Here is a 19,344-nt window from a genome sequence, read left to right as displayed (position 1 = left end):
CGAGATAATGACTTTGTGGCTGACCTTGCTGTTGGATACGGAGCCTCCACCGGCAATCTCGCCGGTGCGCCGTTGAAATCCTGATTTTGTTTTCCTTCGCTACCAGGCCAGCGGCTGAATGGCTTGCAGCAAGCCTTCTCGGCTGAGCAGCTGAACTGCCTCTTTCTGCTCACCGTCTTTTTCTTTGCGATTTTTCTTTCTTTTCTTTCTTTTCTTCTTTTCTTCTCTCTTTTCTTCCCCGTCGCCGCATTCCGTACGGCAAAATCAGTCACGGCAAGGCAGTACTCCGTACTCCGTACTTTAGCGGTGAAGGCCTCTCGGCTAATGAGCGGCCGCGTACAGCGGCGATCGCTGGCCAGGCCCTAGTTTCAGGGGGGGAGGGGTACATAGTAGCGAGAGGCTTCCCCCCCTAATCCATGTTTCAGACAAGCAATAACCGGTACCACAGGCCCGCTTTGGCCCCCATAATGGCAGCAACTCAGACAGTCCGAGAATCAGGAACGGCAGCCAACTGGCTTGGACGGCCTGGTCGTTTTATGGAGCGATAGCAGCGAGATGACCGTGACAACCAATCATCTCATCCCTCGTTTCGACCCCGGCTCCCTCTGTCGAGATGGCAATCCGATGGCATCAGCGCGGCTCGACCGCGTGGGTCTCTGGGCAGACAAGTCAGGATGCAAGGCCCCCTTTCGTGGACCTCTCCCGTTTCGTCTTGTACAATCATCTTACGGAGCACATTCCTCACGGATGCAAGTGCCCAACCCCACGAGACACGAGCAGGCTCTCTCTGTTTCCCCTACTCTCCATACTATCACTCTTCTCTCTCTCTCTCTCTCTTACTGCCGTTCTGGCTTCAAATCCTCCTTGTTTTCCATTGCTTCCCCTGCTTGCTTCTCGTTGCCAGGTTGGACTGTGCTCACGCTCTCTCAATCGTTTCTTTCCTCCATCTATTTTCACTCTTTACCTATTCTGTGTGTCCTTGCAGGACGCACAGGTACAGACTGCAGCACAACTGATCTTCACAGATTTTTCGTATAACCAAAGAACAAGGCTTTTATGCTATGCGGACAACTTCATAGTCCACCCATTCGTTCCAATCTTTCCTTTCTTTCCAGGTTGATCCTCGGCCATTTTACTCTGATCTTTCATTTTACTCTCTTGTCGCTGGCTACACGCCTTACGCTCATTTTCTGTCTTGTGCCTTTTTCTCTCGCTCGTTTTTATCGACATCGGCCGGCTTAGACAGTCTCTTTCGAATATCCAAATGCCTTATATGAACGACAACGACTCTGCATAACAAGTTCACAGAAGCTCACCGTTCTACGGGCGCGATACGATACGAAGAGCGACGACAGACAACTATACCGATCTAATGTCTCGACAGAGGAGACCAGCCGGCGTGCTGAAGACGGCTCTGGCCGTAACGGTGGCGCTGTCGGCATGGATTCAGAATGCAGCGGCGGCGAATATTCTGAGGACGACCGGATTCACGACGTGTGGCACCAATGCGAACGTGACGGTGCAAGAGATAGAAATCGAGTACAACAGCGACAGCCAGACGGTGACGTTTAACGTGGCCGGCACCAGCACCAAAGAGCAGAACGTCACGGCCAAGATCGACATCACGGCATACGGAGCCCAGGTGTACTCGAGGTCGCTCAACCCGTGCGCGACAGGCACGTATGTGCAGCAGCTGTGCCCAGCGCCTGTTGGCCAGTTCTCTGCAAGCGGTTCCCAGGTGATTCCAGCAGCATATGCGAGCGTGGTGCCGTCGATCGCGTTCCGGGTACCGGACATTTCGGCACAAGCGACACTGCGGCTCGTGTCGGTCGCAGACGGGTCGGAAGTGGCATGCGTTCAGGCGGAGGTGACGAACGACAAGACGGTCGACCAGCCGGCGGTGTCGTATGCGGCTGCCGGCCTGACGGGTGCGGCGCTCCTTATCAGTGGTGTCAGCGCAGTGGGCGCAGCTATGGCCGGCGGTAGCGGAGCAGCGGGCGGATCGGCAGCAGCAGGCGGTATCGGGACGCTGAGCCCCGGCTTCACGGAGGTGTTTGGCCTGTTCCAGGGCATGGCGATGAACGGCATGCTGTCGGTCAACTACCCGCAAGTGTACCGCAGCTTCTCGAAGAACTTTGCCTTTTCGACCGGCCTCGTGCCGTGGACGCAGCTGCAGACGTCCATCGACAACTTCCGGGCTGCGACGGGCGGCAACCTGACGGACAACAGCGTGGCGTACCTGCGGAACAAGACGCTGGTCTATTCGGAAGGGTCGAGCTCGACGGCCAAGCGGGCGGTGCATGCACGAGGCGTGCAGGTGGTGCGGGAGATTGCGACGAGCGTCAACGGCAGCTCGACATCGACGACGACAGCGATAACGAAGGCCGAGAACGCGACGGAACAGTCGTTCCAGAAGACGGTCAGCGGGATCAAGGCGTTTGTAGAGGAACTGAGCATCCCGTCGGCCAACACGTTCATGACCGTGCTGCTGATCGTGGCAATTGTGGTTGCGGTCATCACGGTCGGGCTGCTGTTCTTCAAAGTGGTGCTGGAGGTGTGGTCGCTGGTGGGCCGGTTTCCCGAATCGCTGACGCCGTTCCGCAAGCATTACTGGCGGTCGATCGGCCAGACGCTCACGACGCTGGTGCTGCTGCTATACGGAGTATGGGTGCTGTACTGCATGTACCAGTTCACGCGTGGCGACTCGTGGGCGGTCAAGCTGCTTGCTGGGCTGACGCTGGCAACTTTCACGGGCATTCTGGCCTTCTTCACCTTCCAGATCGGAAACACGGCCAAGAAGCTGCAGGAGGCCGAGGGCGACGTCGGCGGGCTGTTCGAGAACAAGCGGCTCTGGGACCGGTACAGCATGTTTTACGAGTCGTACCGGCGGCGCTACTGGTGGATCTTCCTGCCAACGATCTTGTACATGTTTGTCAAGGGCGTCGTGCTGGCGGTTGGCGACGGCCACGGGCTAGCCCAGACGGTGTCGCAGATGCTGATCGAGATCGGCATGCTGGCGCTGCTCTGCTGGAGCCGGCCGTATGAGCGGCGGTCGGGCAATGTGATCAACATCATGATCCAGGTGGTGCGGGTGCTGTCGATTGTGTGCGTCTTCATCTTTGTCGACGAGTTTGACATTGCCGAGACGACGCAGACGGTGGCCGGAGTCGTGCTGATTGTGGTGCAGTCGGTGCTGTCGGCCGCACTGGCGATCCTGATGGGGTGGAACGCCCTGATTGCGTGCATCAAGGAGAACCCGCACAAGAAGCGGCAACGAGAGATAGGTATGTGTTCTTCCGGGGGTTGACTTTGTGTGTGTTGCTGACTAATCATCCGTTTCTGCAGAGGAAGCCCGTGACAATGACGCGCTGACGCCTCTCGACGCCCGCAACTCGCTGCTTCAGCCCGGCCGGTCCGCTCCGATGGACGAGAAGAACGCGGCCTTTATGATGACCAACATGGGCGACGTGGACTTTGCCAACAGCGGTGGCGACGACAAGAAGCGGCAGTCGAGGCTGTCGGTTCTCTCGTCGAGGGCGGCCAATTTTGTGAGCGGTCCGCTCGGCGTTCGGCGACTGACGCCCACCTCTCGCCTGGGGGTCGACACGGAAGCAGCCGACAACGGCCTCCTCGGACACGCAGCACCGATCGCACAGTCGGTGTCGTCGACAAGCTTCAGTGCACGGCAGCCGATCCTGGCTAACGCGGGCTTCGACTTCAACGGACCGAGCAGAGCTCCGCCGCGCAGGAACGACTCCCGGACAAACAACCCGTACGCACCCTTTGCGAGCGAGCAGCAGGTCGACGGCGGCTACCAGTCGAACACGCTGAGCAACAACAAGAGGGCAAACGGCCCGTGGCAGTCGCAGCGTGATTTTTGAGTCGGTAGTATGGGTGTTTCCTTTGTGTAGAAATTCGTGTAGAAGATTGTGTAGAAGAGACAGGACGGGTGAAGGCATTGAGCGAGATGGTTGGCGTGATGTGATGTGTATTTTGTAACATAGGCAGTCAGTCTTTTTGGTCTTTTGGTCTTTCTGGTCTTTACTTTCTTATAGACAAAATTGGTAGCGATTGAGATATTGGATGTTGCAGCATGGCTTTACGCCGAAAAGGGAAGCAGCCGAGAAAGCAGGCGTTCCTTCCCAGAGACGCCAAGAGGGGCGTTTGCCTTAGCGCGTAGTTTCCTTGGCAGTCACCCCACCACAGCCAATGCAAGGCTGGAGAGGATAAGGTGAGCAGCAAGCAGCCGACAGCGAAGAAGAGACGACAGTTCGGGTTCCCTTTTTTTGCGACGACACGACACAGACGTGTGCTCTGTGGTTCTTGACATCTTCTCTCTCGCTTCGACCAGGACGGAAGAGAGACGAGGAGCTGGTTCGCGGTGGTGGCAGCGGCTGACCAACCTGGCTTCGCACCTGGATCCTCCAGTCGCCCACCCTCCTGTCGATGCCATGAGCGAGCTGCAGCGACGGTGGGCCAAGGCCAAGATGGATGCGCTCGCGGCCGGGCGTTTTGACGAGAGGGACGAGGACGAGGCGGCGGACGAGGACGGGCGGACGGCCCAGCTCCAACCACAGACATCGCCGGCATCGTCGACATTGGCGTCCACGATGGCTAGTAATAGCAGCAGCACCAGCAGCAACAGCGGTGGAGGCACCGGCATGTACGGGTCGGACCCGGTGGACGACGATGCGGCGTCGCTGTCGTCGGCGTCATCGTCGGCGTCGTCAACAGGCACGGTCGTTCCATCGGCCAGCCACAACCTCTTTGCTCGGCCACACGGGTGAGCCAGATTGGACAGTCGTCTTCTGCTCAGCACTGACGACCCTTAGTCTTCCCCGCGGACGCACGCTGGACCCGATCCCATGGACGACCTTTTTCGAGCGCGAGCTCTTTCTGGCGGCTGACGACGGCAGCGACATCGTCTACCATGCGTACCTGACCTCGCCAGTCGACAAGGGCCCGCTCTTTGTGATGCACCACGGTGCCGGCTCATCCGGGCTGTCGTTTGCGGTTGTGGGTGCCGAGATCCGCAAGCGGTTGCCATCAGCCGGCATCCTGTCGGTGGACGCGCGCGACCACGGGCTGACACGGATGCGACGGGAGGCCGATGAAGACGGCGGCCCGCAGCCGGACCTGGACCTCCGGCTCTGCACGCTCAGCGCCGACCTGCTGGCCGTCATCCGGTTGGCCCAGGCCCAGATGCGCTGGCCGGCCTTGCCGCCAATCGTGCTCGTGGGCCATTCGCTGGGCGGCGCCGTGGTGACCGATCTCGCCCATGCCGGCACCCTCGGCGCCCCCCTCCTCGGTTTTGCCGTGCTCGACGTCGTCGAGGGCTCGGCCATGGACGCGCTGCAGAGCATGCGCACGTATCTGGCGTCGCGGCCGGCCGGTTTCCCGACGCTGCAGTCCGGCATCGAGTGGCACATTCGCTCACGCACTATCCGCAATGCCACGTCCGCCCGCACCAGCGTGCCCGCACTGCTCGTGCACGACCAGGAGCCGGCCGGGGGCGAGACACCACAGACACCGCAGACGATGTCACAGCCGCCGCCGAAACTGCCTCTCTCACCCGAAGCCAAGCGGCGGCCGTGGCACTGGCGCACCGACTTGGCCGCCACACAGCCTTTTTGGGAAGACTGGTTCACCGGACTCAGCAAGAAGTTCCTTGGGTCCCGCGGCGGAAAACTCCTGCTGCTGGCCGGGACTGATCGCTTGGACACGGAGCTGACCATTGGGCAGATGCAGGGTGGGCAGATCTTTCTCCTCTTCTTCCTTTTCCCCATCTGCGCTAACCCGTCCATACTAGGAAAATATGCCCTCCAAGTCTTCCCAGAAGCCGGTCATTTCATCCACGAGGACCTGCCGGAAAAGACAGCCATGACGCTGGTCGATTTTTACCGCCGAAACGACAGGACGGCTCTGGTGCTGCCGCCAAAAGTGTCCGAGATGCTGGCACAGGGCAGGAAGGTATGACCGTCTACGAAGCTTGTACGCTTACAAAGCTGGGCCGCTGAACAGCTGCATGTATATATCAGACATTTCCCGCCGCCTGCTGTCTGCTGTTCCTGGATATCGTAAACCATATGCTATGCACAAACCGCAGTCTATCCTGATCCTGTGTCCGATGCTTCCATGCCCGGTCCTATGCACGATCTTCTACTTTGTTTTTGTCTGTCTTTTTTTTGTTTTTGTTCATTCTGCGCCACTCTCATACTGATGCTGCAGCAAGAGCTGGGCCAGATGGAGGTGGCACCGAGATAACGGCAGCTTCTGCAGCCTTAGCAACCTCTCCTTCTACAGCCTCGACACTGCTCTTCAGCCGTTTGTGCTGACGCTGTGCAGCCGCGCCTTCAGCCATCTCTCTGGCCTCGGCCCTGGCCTTGCGCTTGGCGGACTGCTCGGCCTCCTTGGCCGCCTTATTGGCGAGCAGGCTGTCAGGGTCGATGCCGAGGGCGGCGTCGGTGTCGTGGGCAGCAGCCAGCAAGCCGGGCAGGTCGAGGGAGCGGCAGACGTCGACGTAGTTGTGGCAGCGGCTGAGGCCCATGGTCTCGGACTGGCGGCCGGGTACCATCTGAACGAGCAGGTACTTGGTGTTGCCGAAGCGGTTGCCGACGGCGATCGCATGGCGCACGTAGTGCTCGACGACTTCGGGCCAGGCTGCGAGGCCACCGTCACCTTCGGCACGGAAGCAGCTGGGATTGCGCTCGGCCGCCGTGGCGATCATGGCGCCGTCGACGCCGTATTCGGCCATGAGGCTCAAAGCCTGGTCACGTGACGTGACATCGCCATTCATCAGACAGGCCACACCGGCCGCCCGGCACTCGTCGGCGACCATGCGGAGCTGATCGCGGATAGCCCGTTCACGTGGCCGCATATTGCGCGTGCGGCAGTGCACCGTCAGGCCGGTGATGCCAGTGGCGACGAGCCGGCGCACGAGCGTTTTTGTTTCGGCGGCATCGGCCAGCAGCCGAATCTTGACGCTGATGCCGATGCCAAAGGCCGGCGTGATCGTGGCCACCAGCCGCTCCAGAATGGCGCACAACAGGTCCGGCGTCTTCAACAGGGCCGCGCCCATGCCGCCGTCGGTCGAGAACGGCTTCGGGCAGCCAGCGTTGATGTCGATGCCGGCCACGTCCGCCGCCACCAGTCGAGCTGCTGCTTCTGCCGTGTCTGGGTTGCACGTGCCCATCTGGAAGACCAGCCGTGCACCCTCGTGCGCCGGGTCGATCCGGTACAGCACCGACTCTTTCGGCGTCGTGTGTGGCGAGAAGCTCGACGGCATGCGTGACCACTCAATCGTCTGGGTCCGCTCGTTGAACCGCCGCGTCGTGCCGATCAGCGACTTGTCGATCGTCTCGGGACCTGGTCCACAGCACTGTTAGATCGCGACGACAGGACGACAGGAAGATACAGACTCACCCCAGACCAGATCGGCTCCATATTGCAGAGCCAGCAGTCGCGACGGCAGCTCGCCCGAACGCACCATTGGCGCCAGCACGATCTTGCCGCGGTAGTCCACCCCGCGAGGCGGGATGGGAACCTTTTTCACGGCCTCCGAGGTCATCATGGAGCGAAGGATGCGCCGAAGCATGACATCGAATGGAGTGGGGCAAGAGGTGCGCAGAGATGGACTCTTTTTTTTTTTGGCATGCAAAATATGATGGGGAACTAGATTCGCATTAGTCATGTCTTGGCGTCACATGCTAATGAAGAGTCACGTGACACCGCGTGGGCATAGCGCGTGACGAGTCGAAGCTCTCTGTGCAGGCGGGTTAGCTCCTCTCTTCTTCGACAACTGCTTTCAGTCCCATCCGACGTCAATACATCAACCTGGATCTGCTTGCTGCCAGGCTGCTAAGCGTGCTGCGCTCGTCTCCTACCATGTCTCTTCGCAAGTCGCCCCGACATGTCAAGGCCGTCTCGACCGGCATTGTCGCAGCCACGACGACGACGGCAACGAGACGAGTCAGCGGGAGGACGACCACAGCAGCAGCTTCTGCAGTGACAGCAGTAAAGGAAGAAGAGGCCGAGGATGTCGTGGTGAAAGTAAAGGGCCGGGGACGTCCCAAAGGAGCGACGAAGCGCAAGGTTGAGAGCGACGACGAGCTGGACAAGAGCGAAGACGAACACAAGCCAGCCAAGGGAGCGGCCAAGGCGGTAGCAAAGCCCAAGGAAGCGGTGGTGGAGAAGCCGACAAAAAAGGCCAAGACGACGGCCAAAGCAGTCAAGGCCGGGGAAGCACCCTTGGCTGCTCGGACCGACGTGAGCACGTTGAAGAAGGCCATGTACATTGGGGCCCACGTGAGCAGCGCAGGAGGTGAGAGATGTGTGGACGACAGACAGCTCCAGACCTCCAGACCTCCAGACGTCCAGACACTCACTGACCTCTAGGTGTCCAAAATGCGGTCGGCAACGCGCAGTACATTGGCGGCAACGCGTTTGCGCTCTTCCTCAAGTCGCAGCGGACATGGACGAACGCAGCCCTGACGGACGAGGCGCGCGACGGTTTCCGGGCGCAGTGTGCCTCGCTGGGCTTTGACGCGGCCCGCCACTGCCTCCCACACGGCTCGTACCTGGTCAACCTGGCGCAGGCAGACGCGGCCAAGGCGGAGCAGGCGTACGGCAACTTTGTGGACGACCTGCGACGCTGTGCCGCTCTGGGCATCCGGCTGTACAACTTCCATCCGGGTGCGGCCGTGGCCGGGACGGGCACGCGCGAGGAGGCACTCGCGCGCATTGCGGCAGCGCTGAACCGAGCCCATCGCGACACGGCGCCGTCGGACGTGGTGACGGTGATTGAGAACATGGCGGGCGGCGGGACGACGGTCGGCAACCGGTTTGAGGATCTGCGCGCCATCATTGACGGGGTCGACGACAAGCAGCGCGTCGGCGTCTGTCTCGATACCTGCCACGCCTTTGCGGCCGGCTACGACCTCCGCACGGCCGCGTCGTTTGCCGCCGTCGTGGCCGAGTTTGACGCCGTCGTCGGCCTCTCCTATCTGCGCGCCGTCCACTGCAACGACAGCAAGGCCCCCCTCGACAGCCGCCGCGACCTGCACGCCAACATCGGCACCGGCTTTCTCGGCCTGCGCGCCTTCCATTGCCTCGTCAACCATGACGCCTTTTCTGGCCTGCCCATCGTGCTTGAGACGCCCATCGACCGGCCCGACGGCAAGGCCGGCGGCAAGACCGTCGAAGACCGCCGCGTCTGGGCTGACGAGATCAAGCTGCTCGAGAGCCTCGTCGGCATGGACCCTGACACCGACGCCTTTGCTGCCCTCGAGGCTGACATGCAGGCTCAGGGTGCTGCCGAGCGTGGCCGTCTGCAGGAGCAGGTCAACAAGCGGAAGAAGAAGTAGGTCCGTCGTGGCAGGGTGGGTGTCACTGGTAGAGATGGAACATTTTGTCAAGTATGTCTTCTAATAATCATTCTCGCATCAAATGTAGACCAGTGCCAACTCGTAATTCATGCGGGCATTCCTCGCTCTTTCCTCGGACCTTGTTGGCTCCTTCCTTTCCCGCTTGTCTATCTATCCTCTCCCACATCTCCTTCTCATCCCCTCCACATCTCCCTTTATCATCACATCCACCCTATTTCCTTCCGCGAGCCCATCCCTCCACCTTCACCATCAGACTCTTCAGTCCAACGCCACGCTCGCAGTTCGCCGCTAGCCACGTCTCCATCCGATCGCGCACGCCCCGCATCGACCGCAGCACCGGCAGTCGCGCACCCTCCTCGTCCATCACGTGACCTGCCGGGTTCAGCAGCACGTCAAACGCCTCCGACCACAGGTCTGTCTGCCAGTACCGCTTGAGCGACTCACGGATGCGGTACCGCCTCACCGTCGCCCCCGTGCCCTGGTCACACCGCACCGTCTCCATGTACTTGCCGAAGAGCAGCGTGTGCAGCGTCCCGGCTAGGCCGTGGTAGTCGATATGCCACGTCCACGGCCGACCTTCTCGCATCTCTGCACAGTCTTGTGCTGTCGTTTTCCAGTCTGCCACAAAGCGTACGTCCGCCGCAAATGACCGCATGTCAATGGCCCGTCCGAAATCGATCAGCGTCACGCCACGCGAGCCCCAGCCCTCGGTACCGTCCGCGTGCCACTGCCCCGACAGCGACGCGTGCTGGTGCTGGTGCTGCTCAGACTCGTCCAGCCGCAGCAGACAGTTGTCGGCCTTGATATCACCGTGCAGTAACCCGTGGCTGTGCAGTCCCTCCACCGTGCGGAACAGCTCAATCGCAAAAAACATGGCCAGCGTCTCATCCATCACCCCGGTTGGCTCTGCCCGGAACAGGTTCACCACGTCCAGCAGTGTGCCGTGAGGATAATACGGCAAGAACAGAAATGTCTCGTCGCGGTACAGGTGGCACTCGAGACCAGGAGCCAGCGACGCCGTCACCCGGTGCTGTGGTCCTAGTCGTGTGCGTGCCAGCCGCATCATGTGGAACTCCCACACTGTTGGTGGTGTCTCCATTTTGAGTGCCTCGAGGCTGTGTCGTTGTACCTGGCTGTTGCCAAAGACGTCTCGTCCCATCTGCGATATCGCTCCGGCCTGCTCATCGCCATCCGGATGCATGTTTTCCACCAGATACACAGGCGCAAATGCACCGGCGCCCAGCTCTCGCCGTAATGTGTATTGCGACGGGCAGTCTGGGAACATGATCATCACTGGCAGCCCAGCACCACTAGTGCGGTCAGAGCTACCACTGCTGCCGTTGCCGGCCTTGGACTTGCTCACGGCCTTGGCATAACGTCGGATGTCGCCACCCTTTTCGTACTTTTCTTCGCTATGGTCATAGAAGCCGGCATAGGAGCTGAGAGGTGGGTGCATCTGGGCCAAGATCTCGGACCGGATGCTCTCGTCGATCGGGTTGCACTGCAGGTCTTTGATGATGGGTCCCTTGTTGGGGCCTGCAGGCCGCTGAAACAGTGGTGCTGGGAGTTTCGCTGGCGACAGTTGTATGAGGTTGTCGTCGTCCGTCACGTTGATCAACGGACTGCTCATGGCTTCCGACGCCATGCCGACGCTGCTACCCCCGCGGTACTCCTCTTCTTCCTCTTCTTCCTCGTCCTCGTCATCTTCGTCCGTGCTCGGAAGCCTCGTGGCCATGCCAAACGCCTTGCTCGGCGTCTTAGTAAGCAGCGCACGCCTGTTGTCGTCCGAGTCAAACGCCAGCGACGATTCCGTCCGTTCTGTGATGGGAGTCATAAAGGGCAGACGGTTGTTGGCCACCTCGACCGGATCCCTATACGGCCGTGTGGGTGCAACATAGTCTTCGGGCGGAATGGGGATGAAGACCGTCCGCGTCTTGGGTGGAGAGGGCCCAGAGTCCTTTACAGGAGACATTAGCGGTGACGATGGAATCGACGGTGCATCGCCGCTGCTGGCCGTCTGTGACCGTCTGCGTACCGGCAAGGGACTGAGCGACTCATCGGCATCGTCGTTTTCGTCGTTTTCATCTGCGACAGGATCTCGGCCCAGATCGTCCTCCTCGTCGAGATCCGGAATGTCTTTCCGGGCTGTGAAGTCAGACCACTCGCTGACGCTCTTTGCATCGTCCGCCTCTTTCTCGCCCTCGACGCCATCGACGCCATCGTCCACCTCATCTGCTACTTCATCGTCGCCAGCGTCGCTCGTCGAAACTTGTCGTGTCGTTCCTGTGCTTTCGGCACCGCTCGTGTAATCAGCATCGGACTCATAATCCTCGTCCGATGTTTCATTTGTGTCGGATTCCTCGATCCCCATGGCCGGTCGGAGAGGCTGGTTGAAGATGTCGTATATGTCGTCGGTGGCCGCCCGGGTATGCATCGTCATGGTCGGCTCAGAAATAGAGCCGCGCTTCTTCATCTTGCGACCCGACGGCGAGTCGAGCTTTGCTTTGACTACCGGAAGGAAATTGGTTAATCCAGGCTACGCAGCAGAAAGCAGACAACACGGAGAGCTTGGACAGGAGCCTTACTGATCTGGGTCTCGTTCATCTCCGTCGCCTTCTTCTTCCTCGGGCGGTTCTCCCGGTCCTGAGTCTTGACTGGGGCGCCGTTCTCGTCGAGTACTACTGCATCACGGTGAATGACGAGCTTTGCGGGCGCGACGTCGGCCAGGAGATCGACGGCAGACGGGCCGGCCGGAGGCGCATCCCACAGACGGTGCAACAGGCCGCGATTGGCCGCCCAAATCTCCTCGAAGCTCAGCTCGGAGCCAGGCACTTCTGGCGTTGGGTACACGGCGCGGAGGTCGACAAAGACGCGTTCCTTCTTCCCGCTCTGGGGATTTACCGTAACCTGGTATTGTGACGGGTGGATTGTAATGTGTGATTTTGCTAGTGACTAGAGAATACATTGCGCCAGAATGACCGAAAATACAAGAGTCCCACGCGCACACATTAGTCCTATATGAATCAACATCGTTTCTGGCAGGAGGGGCCAAACGGGAGAGAGAGGATCTAGCTTACCGCGTCCTTGAAGATGGGCATCTTGGAGGTGACCTTTTTGCCACCGGCACTCATCTTCTCGCCGGCCCACGGCTTGGCCGCCACCGTGTTTTCCTTTTTCCGTTCCGCCAGCGATCCGATGCTCTGCCAGCCCTTCGACGTTGCGGCAGCCGCGCCCAGAGCCGGCATGGCCGAAGCCTTTGGCGGTTCAACTGCGACTGCGTCTGAGAAGATGGCCATTTTTGGTTTGGCCGAGCGAGCCGCCTGTTGTCTCTGCTGTTGTTGCTGTTGTTGCTGTTGCTGCTGTTGCTCTTGTTGCTGCTGCTGCTCTTGCTGAGAGTCACGTGCAGCAGCCGCCGCAGCGGCAAAAGGGTCGACCTTGGCCGCGAGGGCCGGCCGAACAGTCGGCAGGGCGGGCGAGCCGGGGGTGTCGGGGTCGTCCTCGTTGGCGGCAGTGCGTCGCTGCTCGAACTCGGCGTACTTGCGCAGCAGACGTGCCTCGGGACGGGCAGCACGGTCGATACCCAGCCGCAAGACCTCGTCGGCCTGGATCCAGCGACCGGCCGTCTCGAGCCAGGCGGCATACTCCTCGTAGAACAGCGCGAGATTCTCGCCGATGCCGTGGCGGGCCAGATAGACAAACGCCTCGCGCGGTGCGTCCGAGAAGAGACGGATGTAGTGCAGCCACAGCCGCAGATATCGCGGGTCGTTGCGATACTGCGCGGCGCCCACAAACGCCCGCGTCGCTCGCTCTAGCAGCACATGCAGCTGCGACTCGGCCGTCGCCTGCGCTGTTGGATACGCCTCCAGCGTCCAGCGCACATACCGGTCATACACATCCAGCGGGTCGTCCGCCTCCGAAAGGCTCGCTACCTCCTCCTCAAACTTGGCCCGGATCGCTTCGTGCAGCGTTCGCGTTGTCCCCGGACTTGGCGTCGGCGTCAGCTGTGCCTTCAGCCGCTCGCTCCGTCGGCTCCCACTGCTGCTCGCACTGCCGCTGCTGCTCACCCCCGCCAGACCCCCTGCTGTCGGCGAGTACAACGCTGCCAACTTCTTCGCTGACCGTCCGCCTGGCAGCGACTGGATGTTCTCCTTCTGGCTCTCAATCACGTCGAAGTTGATCAGGTCGTCTGAACCCGCCATCGTCGCTGTACTCGCTTGGGAATTGAATGGGTCGTGATAGGTGCCGCTGGGCAATGTGCTCAACTCAGGCCTCGTGCTAAAGTGGACAGACGCGGACGCGATGTTGCTGTTCCTTGCCCCTCCATTGTGGGGTGTTTTTATTGATAAATAAGCCACATTTCCGCTGGTTGCCTCGACAATAATGCGCCACAGTGCGCCACAATGCGCCACGAAGAATGGAAGCCACAGACGAGCTCAATCAAGTACACATCAGTTCATATTGGACGTATCTACTACAGTAGCTTTTACCGCCATCACTAGCATCGCCATCGACTAATATGCGCCTGGGGTTCCCAAATTTGTCCCCTTACCGCTTTCTCTCCATCCCATTTAAATGTTGACAGCCGTGCGGAAGCTGGTGCCGGCGTACACAGCCGCGTCGCCGAGCTCCTCCTCGATGCGCAGCAGCTGGTTCAGCTTGGCCAGACGCTCCGACCGTGCCGGCGCACCCGTCTTGATCTCACCGGCGCGGATACCCACAACAATGTCGGCAATCGTCACGTCCTCCGTCTCGCCTGACCGGTGAGACACCATGACTCCCCAGCCGTCGGCGTACGAGTCCTTGGCCGCCTGGATCGACTCCGTCAGAGTGCCGATCTGGTTCACCTTCAGCAGAAGCGCGTTGCACGCCTTCAGCTCAATGGCCTTCTTGATGCGCAGCGGGTTCGTCACCGTCAGGTCGTCGCCGACAATTTGGATGTCCTGCGTCTTGTAGAAGTAGCTCCACGCCTCCCAGTCGTCCTCGGCGAACGGGTCCTCAATACTGACAATTGGGTACTTCTTGGCCAGGTCTGCGTAGATGGCCGCCAGCTCCTCGTACGTGATCCACTTGGTCGGGTCGCTGTCCGGGTTCTTGAAGTCCAGGTCGTACTTCTTGGCGTCCACCTTGTAGAACTCGCTGGATGCAACGTCCATCGCGATGTTCATCCGACCGGTGTAGCCGGCCTTCTCGATGGCCTCAGCAATCAGGCTGAGCGCCTCCTCTGCCGTGTGGATATCCGGAGCGACACCACCCTCGTCACCGACGTTGGCCGCAGACGGGCCATATTTCTTCGTCGCCAGGCTCTTGAGCTGGTGGTACACCTCCGAACCCCAGCGGAGAGCCTCAGAGAAGGACGGGGCATCACTGCACTGTTAGAAACCGACACGTACAGCCTCTGGATAGCCAGGGGATACTTACGACGGAGCAATCATGAACTCCTGGAAAGCCAGGCGGCCACCGGCGTGAGAACTGTATGACAGTCAGCATTTTCCTGCAGCCTTTTCTTCGTCTTTCTTCTTCTTCTTCTTCTCTTGCCAAACATACCCGCCGTTGAGGACGTTCATGAACGGAACCGGGAGAACGTAGGGCTTCTTGGTGCCGGCCAGGTCGGACACGTGGGCGTACAGGGGGATGCCCTGGAAACGAATTGTCAGCACGTATCCACTTTTGAAATCAACCTTGACCTCTGCTCACCTTCTCAGCAGCGCCGGCCTTGGCAATGGCCAAGCTGACACCGAGGATGGCGTTGGCACCGAGCTTGGTCTTGTTCGGGGTGCCGTCAAGCTCGACAAGGAACTTGTCGACCTTGGACTGGTCCTTGACATCAAAGTTCGCGGCGATGACGGCGGGGCCAATGGTCTCGTTCACGTTCTTGACGGCCGTGAGGACACCCTTGCCACCCCACTTGGACTTGTCACCATCGCGAAGCTCGCAAGCCTCGTGCTGACCTGAGAGAGACGGTCTGTTAGCTTGCCAGTCCAGCCGTGAGGATAGAAGGAGTCGACGAACCGGTCGAGGCGCCCGAGGGCACCATGGCGCGGTGCAGGCCCGTCTCGGTGACAACATCGACCTCGACGGTCGGGTTGCCGCGCGAGTCGTAGACGGAGCGGGCGTGGATCTTGGTAATAGCCATGATTGAACAGTGACTGATGGAAGCTATCGAAACAAGTTAGATGTGGGGCTTCAACGAGGTCGACACCGGATTGGGAAGAGGAGGAGAGAGCAGACGGACAAAAAGTCGGGGTGAGTCCGATTAAGTGAGGCCTGAGATCGCTGTCAGTTGATGGTGCGGAAGGATGAGAAGCACAAGAAGCAGAAAGAGACTGGGAGGGAGGAGGCCAGACAATTATAGGGACAGAGAGACGTGTGATGGATGAGGATGATCAGTGAGGGGAGAAAAAGGACGAGTCAAGTCCAGGAACGTGTTTGACGGGATAAGTGCAAATATACCTCAGCAAAGGGTAAACAGTCGACAAATTGCGCGGTTGTGGAGGGGCAACAGGTGAGGGGAAATGCTTTCAAGGGGAGAACACGAGATGTAGAACGAAACACGAAATGAGCTATATTTTTTCTAGCTTGAGGGCCAAGCTTGGACTTTTCGCTCTTTTTCTCGCTAGCTTTTTGCAACAGGAAAAGACGCTCACCTGGTTGTTTGGCTGTGGAGCGGCTGCTGTGATTACGATGCTAGAGAAGAGGACGGCAAAATGGAGAAAGAAAGGAGAGACCGGCTACAAATATATAGGAACGCGTACTATCAGCTAGCTGTCCGTACTGACAGGAAAGAACGATCAATCGTCGACCTGCCGCCTCGTCGGCCGTTGCGGAGGGGGAGGGGAAGCTCTCGGTGGTGGGGCAACGCCGTGTTAGTGCTCTAGTGGGGTTGATGTCGTGCACTGGCATGGGCGAGACGATCGCTGCTTCCTGACTCATGCCGAAATCAGGTGTCTGCGTCGCTGCTTCTCCTTTTTATATTTGGCAACCAACCATTCGCCTTATTACTGCGGGCTTGCTTCTCTCCGCCGCTTCGTTGTCTCTTCGTTGTCTCTTCGTTGTCAGTTGTTTGCAGTCTTCTTGGCGGCAATTGCCTCACCCAATTTCATGACTTTCTCGTAATTCGCCTTATGCGTGCTTATAGCCGTTCTCAGCCGTCTACATTTCGTCCAACCTTCCGTTTCTTTTTCTTCGCTGCGGACTCTCACGCCTAAGCCGCTCCGATCTTCTCCTTTCCTCTCTTCTTGTTGACATCACACCTTTTGTCCATTATGCGCCACATAATCAGCAAGTGTCAAGTCTACACAGCACGTAACAGACATCGACCATTTTACGCGTTTCTTTCGCTAGCTTGTCAAAACTTTTCAACTACCGCCCCATATCCCACCTCCGTGCTCGGCTCTCCGTTGCCCCCAAGCCTGCCCGGCCTTTTGCTGACGGCCGAAGGCCGCTGTTGTATCACCCTGTGCGCCTTTTGTACCGCAGGTCGTGCATCTTCTGCCGATCTGCCACTACACCGCTAACATCTGTGCTTTAGGCCGTGGTGTCCACTCCTACCAATGCGTTACTATCCAATGCCGAAAATGCTCTCTTAAAATGCGTAAAACGACGTTCTCCGACAGTCGTATAGTAGAAAAGCCCTGTGGGTGGCTTTCGTAGTGATTTGCACCTCTCTCTTCTCTGGATAATACAGGCCTGTACTGCACAGCAGCCCCTTTTCATGTAAATGGAGTTTATATCAGTTTCTGCACATGCACGCTGAAAGCTATTAGGCGTACACACGTAATCGTGCAAACCAGAAAGACTATCTTATCAAATGCTGTGGCAAACATAAGCAAAGAAGCGATGCCAAGCGCGAATTATTCAATGATTAAATGTTTACCGATCTACATGTAGATAACCCCCATAACTCTCGGCATTTCTGGCAAGGCTCCGGGGCGGTGCAACATATCGTACGACTTTCTATTGTCATTCAGAAAAAGAGCGCTTTTCGACCTCATGAGCCTCTGCATCGATCTGGTCTGGTTTTACTTGCTACCGAGTGAGTCATTGCTTGAAAAGTTGATAAAGCAAGGACACAGAACACGGCAGGAGCCATTGTGCACGGCTGATTGACGAATATCGAAGAGAGCCTGGTTGCGTGTAACATCCAAATTCAGGGGCTCTTCCATGTCCTCTGAAATAGCGCGCAAGGAAGGATTGTTTCGCGGAGGACTTGTCCTACACGATGCTCCTGGGCAGACGGTAGCCCAGGTCCTAAGCGTGATAAAATGAGTGGCCTAAGAGGCCTAAATGCACCTATAAAACAGACATCACGCCATCTGTATAGTCCTCAGGACTTTCTTTGTTTTGGCGTTATAAGTTGAGCTACATGTCCCATGTCTGTCTTGAAATGCTTATTGACAAGCTTTGCCATATATCTGAAAACCACTACAAGTGACACGGGTTTCGTCTTAAAGCTGCACTCCAGGCACACGAGTGGCCTGACAGCTATAGCATGGTGTTTAAGTCCATCAATGGATCAAACCCCTGCTTGTATAAAACGAATGCTATCAGCTTAGACAGTGGAGGCATGATGACGCACCTGGAAAAGGTGAAGCCAAGACCCAAGCACAAATTCTTATGAAGGTAGCCAACGACTGCTTTTTGGAAACGAGTCTACAAGGAGACTGCATGTGAGCGGCTGGTCTTCGGCAGGTTGTCTGCTGAGGTGGCATGGTAAGAATCGCTCCAGCTACTTTTTATAAAGTAAGAATGGTCGGCAACGAGTTTGCCGGCCGTACTGGAGGCAATGCTGAAAGCAATGCTGCTGCCAGATTCGGCAGAGCAGTTACTTTAGGTACAGAGCCCGGATCGTATTCATTGACCAAGACAGCCAGAAATATTGCGACATTAGACCTCATACACGAGCAGCCGTACTCTGGTGCTATACCTATTTCTGATTGTCGAATAAAAGCGGGCAGCACTTAAGATTACGATGCCTCTATGTTTGCCCACATATATATTTATCTGCTCAGTCACAGTGAAAAGATTTGGTTGGTCAGTTTGCCTGGCTTTCCGCGATCCAAGATAATATGCGGCTCTACGTGGCATACTAAAAGCCATGAACTGCTGATCACCAGGGATCGGAAGCTCGCACTTTGATAGTACCGTAAGAAGCTTCCCACATCGCTTGTTGCTGGTATTTCTTAGACTCCGGGTAGCTCATTGTTTCCGTGAAGATCAGGGGCATTACAAATCGGGATAACGCCCTACAGCTTTTGCAAAGCTGTTTTTACGGCAAAATGGGCAAGATATATATATAGACTGGCCACTCTTATTAAGCCAAAACTAAAGCTGTAGCTTGTACGGAGCACAAGTAAAAGATAATACCTCGGAAGTAGGTACAGATAAAGATAAGCCGAAACCTCTGACCTTGGAACGATCCGCATTTGAAAAATTGTTGCTGTCCTTATACTATTAAACTTATCCGTTTACAATTCATCCCTTATAACGATGTAGGCAGCCATATTCAAGGAGTCTTTGGTGGCCGCCAACACACAAGCAATGGAAAAAGTTGCAGCGGGACAAAAGCACATCTAAAAAATAAAGGTGATCTTGTTGATGTGAGAATACCAATAGTAAGCCGTGATTCTCTTACAAGCTAATACGTATAATAAGGCTTATAGTTTAGGTTTTAATAAGGTTTGATTAAAAGGGATTAACGCCGCGTCTGCCTTCTCAACCTTGATATATAGTTTAGCAGTTCCATTTTGTGTACAAAAAGCGCGGTATTTATTATATAGCTCTATTTAATCCTTCCAGGGATAAATAATAATAGGCTATTGTCACAATTACAGATTGTTGATGGCCAGGTTATAATGTCCAATTGTTCGCCAAAGACAGTCCCCATGTACCTACCCTGTACCCAAGAAATACAAACCGACATTGTACCTGGTTTGCAGCATCAGGCACCAACCAGCAAGGCGTT

At 57.6% G+C, this 19,344-nt stretch overlaps 6 protein-coding genes across 6 annotated transcripts; 3 read left to right on the top strand and 3 right to left on the bottom strand.

The window, feature by feature from the left end:
- Positions 1-1,372: 1,372 nt before the first annotated feature.
- On the top strand, positions 1,373-3,881 carry CMQ_3657 (duf907 domain containing protein; the record flags this gene model as incomplete). The annotated part of the gene is made up of 2 exons (XM_014319595.1): positions 1,373-3,284; positions 3,346-3,881. The coding sequence occupies 2 exons, from the start codon at positions 1,373-1,375 to the stop codon at positions 3,879-3,881; spliced, it is 2,448 nt and encodes an 815-aa protein (XP_014175070.1).
- Positions 3,882-4,451: 570 nt separating this feature from the next.
- On the top strand, positions 4,452-5,976 carry CMQ_3765 (ribosomal protein carboxylic ester hydrolase; the record flags this gene model as incomplete). Its single annotated transcript, XM_014319703.1, has 3 exons — positions 4,452-4,783; positions 4,833-5,749; positions 5,810-5,976. 3 exons carry the CDS (start codon positions 4,452-4,454, stop codon positions 5,974-5,976), a joined length of 1,416 nt encoding a protein of 471 aa, XP_014175178.1.
- Positions 5,977-6,211: 235 nt separating this feature from the next.
- On the bottom strand, positions 6,212-7,594 carry CMQ_4110 (tRNA dihydrouridine synthase; the record flags this gene model as incomplete). Its single annotated transcript, XM_014320048.1, has 2 exons — positions 6,212-7,365; positions 7,423-7,594. 2 exons carry the CDS (start codon positions 7,592-7,594, stop codon positions 6,212-6,214), a joined length of 1,326 nt encoding a protein of 441 aa, XP_014175523.1.
- A 290-nt stretch (positions 7,595-7,884) lies between these two features.
- On the top strand, positions 7,885-9,362 carry CMQ_3904 (DNA endonuclease; the record flags this gene model as incomplete). The annotated part of the gene is made up of 2 exons (XM_014319842.1): positions 7,885-8,320; positions 8,395-9,362. The coding sequence occupies 2 exons, from the start codon at positions 7,885-7,887 to the stop codon at positions 9,360-9,362; spliced, it is 1,404 nt and encodes a 467-aa protein (XP_014175317.1).
- Positions 9,363-9,594: 232 nt separating this feature from the next.
- Positions 9,595-13,582, bottom strand: CMQ_3978 (checkpoint protein kinase; the record flags this gene model as incomplete). The annotated part of the gene is made up of 4 exons (XM_014319916.1): positions 9,595-11,891; positions 11,969-12,290; positions 12,461-12,592; positions 12,842-13,582. 4 exons carry the CDS (start codon positions 13,580-13,582, stop codon positions 9,595-9,597), a joined length of 3,492 nt encoding a protein of 1,163 aa, XP_014175391.1.
- A 369-nt stretch (positions 13,583-13,951) lies between these two features.
- Positions 13,952-15,516, bottom strand: CMQ_3385 (enolase; the record flags this gene model as incomplete). Its single annotated transcript, XM_014319323.1, has 5 exons — positions 13,952-14,747; positions 14,802-14,852; positions 14,928-15,019; positions 15,078-15,331; positions 15,393-15,516. The coding sequence occupies 5 exons, from the start codon at positions 15,514-15,516 to the stop codon at positions 13,952-13,954; spliced, it is 1,317 nt and encodes a 438-aa protein (XP_014174798.1).
- Positions 15,517-19,344: the final 3,828 nt, after the last annotated feature.

Source organism: Grosmannia clavigera, assembly GCF_000143105.1.
Source record: "Grosmannia clavigera kw1407 unplaced genomic scaffold GCSC_113, whole genome shotgun sequence".
NCBI classification, from domain to species: Eukaryota; Fungi; Ascomycota; class Sordariomycetes; order Ophiostomatales; family Ophiostomataceae; genus Leptographium; species Leptographium clavigerum.
This window is presented reverse-complemented; position numbering and strand designations above follow the sequence as displayed.